General features: G+C 68.9%; 2 protein-coding genes across 2 annotated transcripts in view; one reads left to right on the forward strand and one right to left on the reverse strand.

The window, feature by feature from the left end:
- Positions 1-2,623: 2,623 nt before the first annotated feature.
- LOC112411254 (putative uncharacterized protein C20orf204) lies at positions 2,624-3,730 on the reverse strand. The gene is made up of 2 exons (XM_024762219.1): positions 3,679-3,730; positions 2,624-3,324 (listed from the first exon to the last, which is right to left on the reverse strand). The coding sequence occupies exons 1-2, from the start codon at positions 3,728-3,730 to the stop codon at positions 2,624-2,626; spliced, it is 753 nt and encodes a 250-aa protein (XP_024617987.1).
- Positions 3,731-3,949: 219 nt separating this feature from the next.
- PRDM12 (PR/SET domain 12) overlaps positions 3,950-4,609 on the forward strand; it is a 13,270-nt gene continuing 12,610 nt past the window's right edge. Inside the window, exon 1 of the mRNA XM_024762220.1 lies at positions 3,950-4,172. Coding sequence (XP_024617988.1) covers positions 3,950-4,172 — 223 coding nt within the window. The remainder of the gene's footprint in view (positions 4,173-4,609) is intronic.

Genomic DNA, 4,609 nt, shown 5'->3' on the forward strand with positions numbered 1-4,609 from the left:
GGGACCCGTGCGCCTTGGCCCCGCCTGACCGACGAGCGCCCCCTCCACCCGGGCCGGGACGCCGAGCGAGGGCGCGGAAGCCAGGAACCCGGCCTCCCCTCCGAACGCCCCTGGAAGAGCGCTGTCCGGACCTGGGCGCACAGGCGAGAACGGAAGTGCCCTGCGGGCCGAGAAGCGTGGCCTGGGGGGCCCTAGGCTGCCCCCCACCCAGTGCCCTGGGCCTTGCGGGTGCGGCCGCCGGACCCGAAGGGGCCAGTGCGGGTGCCTCGAGGGGAGGTAGGACAGGTCTCCGGGCTTGGGCAGCGGCCCCGGTTCTCTTCGCGATCCGCCCTGCGCAGGGCAACAAGGAGAGGTCAGCCGGCTTCCAGCGGCCGCGGGGCACTGAGGCCCTCTTCACCTGCCCCGGCCCGGCCACTCCTCCCGATGTCCGCGTGCCCTTGCCACCTCCCCACCCACCCAGTGCCCCTCAGCCCGTGGGTCCGTCGGCCTGCCGCCGCCTCCCTCTCCCCACTCCCGTGGGCGCGAGGAGACGGGGGTGCCAGGGCTATGAGGCTGACCTCCGAAGAGCCGCGGCCGATTGATTCGTTCCGCCCGGAGCCCGGGCCGCGTGAATGGGGGCCCGGGCGGCGGCGGCGGCGGCGGCGGGGATAAAGATGTTCTTCCCGCAAGGGGGAGGGGGCGCGGGGCGGGAAGCGGGGCCATTCACTCCTGGCCTGGCCCCTCGGGAAGCCGCGCCGAAGAAAGGGGGCCGGGGCCTATTCAAGCCCTACGAGCCGCCCACAATGGACCGATATACTGGGGGCCTCTCTATTAACGTCCATGAATATTGAAGAGAGCTCGGAGCGGCGGCCCGCGGCCGCGAGGGGGGCGGTGCCCGCGAGTTCAGGCCGCCGGGGCTAGGGGAGGGGGCTTGGCGCGGGCACACTCTGAGCCCGGGCCCCGCGGAGATCCACACGGCTCATCCACGGAGAAACCCCAGAACGTGCGGTGTTTTCCCTCGCGATCTCAGCGAGGGGAGATGCCAGCGCGGGGGGCCTTGCTCCCCAATTCCAATGGGCCCTGAGACTGGGGCGCTCCCTACAGATCCCCTTTTCCCTGGGGCGCGGTCGGGTGGGTCTGCGGCTAAAACAGAAGCACAAAACTTGAGGGCGCAGAGGAGACGCTCGGGGCCGGCTCCGCTTCCGCCCCGCCCCCAGCACCTCTCCCGGGGTTTGCGGGTCCAGGGGAAAGAAGAGGGCTCCCTGACCGCAGTCCGGACCCTCGATCCTCTCATCTTCTGACCCCGAGCTAGCGTCCAGGACCCACATGCTGCACCCCCAGGACGGAGGGACCGCACAGAGCTGAGGACTTTTTCTCAGTGGGGTGTGGGCTGGGAATCCTCGGGGCTTTCAGAGGAAAGTGACCTGACCCAGAGAGACAAGGTGGGAAGAAACCTCAGTTCACAAAGTCCAACCCAAACCATTGCACACATCAGGACAGTGAGGCTCAGAGAGGGGAAGGGCCGACCCAAGGACGCACAGCAGTCCTCATCCCTCCTTGGTCTCCCGGAGGCGCTGAGGTTGGTTGCGGCTCTTGGTGACTCTCTTCCCCTCCATCAAGTCTGTAGAAGCCGAGGCCCAGGCGCGGGTGAGGCCCCCATGCCCGGACTCCATCCGCCCTCCTCAGACGCGAACTCTGGGCCCAAGCCAGAGCCAGTGTGACTCTCTGGCGACGTCTGGAAGAAAGTTGAGGTTCCGGGACCCTAACCCGTGGGCTGCCCTCGCTCCTCCGCAGCTCTGCCCTCTGCTGGTACCGGGCCCGACGGTCGCCCCTGCTGCCCAGTGCGGCTTCTCCCGGGCATCAGACTCGAGGTGACCCGGGCTCTGGGTCTGAAGGCCAGTGGTTGCTGCCTTCCTTACTCTACGCCCCGATGCGGACCCCGGGATGCCAGGAGACCACTGGCCGGAACGGGGTACGCAGAGCCCGGGTGTCTGCGGCCGCCAGGTGTGAGGCTGGCTTAGCAAAGGCAGGACCCCGCGATGGAGGGAGCACTTTGCCAAGGTGCCTGAGGACGGTACTCCTTGTAGGAAGGCCAGGCCCCTGCCCCTCCACCCAAGTCCCGTCTCTGAGGACAAGGCCTGGGGAGTCCGATTCCTCCAGCTAACCGTGAGCCCAACGCACTGCCCTGAACGTCCAGAAAACCCGGCTCCATTATCGGAATCTGACGTTGCAGGGAGGTGGGGGGTGGAGTGGGGGAGGGCTGAGGAGTTCAGCAGATGGAGATGTCCCTGTGCTCCCCATCCCTTGTCTGGGGCTGAGGTGGGGATGAGGCTAACCCTGGGAGGCGGCGAAGCCCGCAGGAAGCGGTGACCTTTCCCGCTTTGGCTCCGGGCTCAGCAGCTCCCTGTCTCCGGGGAAAGACCGCGCTGGCGCTCTGGGTACCTCGGAACCTCCACGAAGAAAGTCTACCGGTGGGACGAGGTTGAGGTGGGGTGGGGTGCAGAAGCGAGTAGTGAAGAGGGGAGAGAGGAAGAGGGAGGCCAGAAGAGAAAGGGTGAGAGCTAGGAGGCAAGAAGGAAGGAGTGCAGGGCGCAGCGGGCCTCCCTAGGTTGCAGCTGAGCGAAGGAGCCTGGAGGCTCGAGCCTTAAGCCGAGGGCGCACAGCGGCCTGGTCCGGCGCTGCCTGCAGATTCGGAGGGCGATCGCTCCAGGGCACAGCCGCTGCTCCCATTCACGACGGTCCGGAGACCCCTTTCGGTCCCCCTGCCTCCGTAAGGAAAGCCTTTTCCAAGCGACCCGCGGCTATCTCGGATTTCGGTCTGCCCTTCCCGACCCCGACCTAGCCCCCTAGGACCGGGAGACGGTCGCCTACGAAGCCGTCTCAGGCCGGGCTCAGCCCCGACGGCAGCCCCGCCCCGCAGCCCTGTCCGCCCAGGGAGGAGTTTGACAGCCGGCCGCGGGCAGCGAGCGGGGCGGCTGCAGCGGCCCGTTTGAAGCGAAGAGCAGGCCTCCGCAGCGCCGTCTGCGCAGGAGTTCAGCGCGGCCTGCGCCGGGCCTGCTGGCTCCAGGGCGCCTACCGCAGTCTGGGGCGTGGAGCCCGGGAGAGTGCGGGACCCGGCGGGCCGGGCGGGCCAGAGAGAGTAGGGGAGGTGAACGCCGGCCCGGCCGGCCAGGGATGCTGAGCGCAGAGCCGGCCTAGGATAGCGGCTGAGCGCGGGGCCCGAGGCCAGGCGTCCCCTCCGGCCTAGTCTGGTCCCCGGAGTCCGAGCGATCCTCGCTGCTCCCCCTGCCCTGCTCTGTCCCCTCCTCTCCTCGCCCGGGGCTGAGCCTCCCTCCCGGTCCGGCACTTCCCACGGGGAGAGGAGGAGGAAGAGGAGGGGGGTGGAAGGGCCGGGGCGGGGCGGGAGGACGCAGGGGGGAACGTTCCGAGCGGCCCGAGCGCCCCCGCCCCTTGAGCTCTCGCGGCGGAGGCTCCTCGAGCCGGGCCGGGTACAACAAGTCTGTCCTCCGACGTCAGGGGGTCATTAATAACCAATTAGGAGGGTCACTGCGGCTCCTATAAAGGCGCTGAGATTTTGCCAAGGGGAAGACCGTCCGGGCCGGGTGTGCGAGAGGCGAGCGCGCGGCCGAGAGCCCCTGGCCGCCGTTTCTCTGAAGCCCCCCGCCTCCCACCCACCCCGCACCGCCCCCCTCCTCGCACCCGCCTCCGCCTCCACCCCTGGCTCTCCAGCCCTCCGCGCCGCCTCTGCCATCTCCGCAGATTTCTCCATCTCTCTCTTCATTTCTGCCTCGCTCCCCCTCGTTCACTTTCCTCCCAGCCACCCCGCCCCCCGCCTCCCACTACCTCCAGCGTCCTCGTCCTCCCCCATCACAGCCCTCTTCTCTCGCCCCACTCGCCCACCACATCCCCGCCTCGGCCCGGCCGGCCGTCCGTCCGTCCGTCCCCGGCGCCGGCGAGCCCCGGCCCGCCCATGATGGGCTCCGTGCTCCCGGCTGAGGCCCTGGTGCTCAAGACAGGGCTGAAGGCGCCGGGGCTGGCGCTGGCAGAGGTCATCACCTCCGACATCCTGCACAGCTTCCTGTACGGCCGCTGGCGCAACGTGCTGGGCGAGCAGCTCTTCGAAGACAAGAGCCACCACGCCAGCCCCAAGACAGCCTTCACCGCCGAGGTCCTGGCGCAGTCCTTCTCGGGCGGTGAGTCGCGCCGTCGAGGCCGATCGCGTCCCCTCCTCCCCGCAGCCCCTGATTCCCGGGCCCACACGCGCAGGACGCGGCGGGGACACGGGGCGTCGCAGCAGCTCGCGCCAATCTGGGCGTTCCAGATGCTGCGTGTGACTCAGTTTCCCGCGAGCCGAACCAGGGAGCGAGCAGCCAAGCCCGGGCGGGGAGGGGCCGGGGGCGGGGAGCACCTCCACCCCGCGCGGCTCTGTGAAGAGATCTCGGCGTCCAGGCGGCCGGGCGCGCCGCCCCCGCGCCTCCCCATCCGCCCCTCACCCCTTAGAGCCGGCGGGTTCCCGGCATTTAAAGCCTTACTAGGCGTGTAATAGCAGCTGACTCAAAAAGAAGGGGTTTTTAATTCATTTAGTTAACTTGGGCTTGACCCGCGAAAGTTCCCACTTAAACTGTGAACT

This window comes from Neophocaena asiaeorientalis, unplaced genomic scaffold (assembly GCF_003031525.2).
Source record: "Neophocaena asiaeorientalis asiaeorientalis breed wild unplaced genomic scaffold, Neophocaena_asiaeorientalis_V1.1 scaffold78, whole genome shotgun sequence".
Taxonomy (NCBI): Eukaryota; Metazoa; Chordata; class Mammalia; order Artiodactyla; family Phocoenidae; genus Neophocaena; species Neophocaena asiaeorientalis.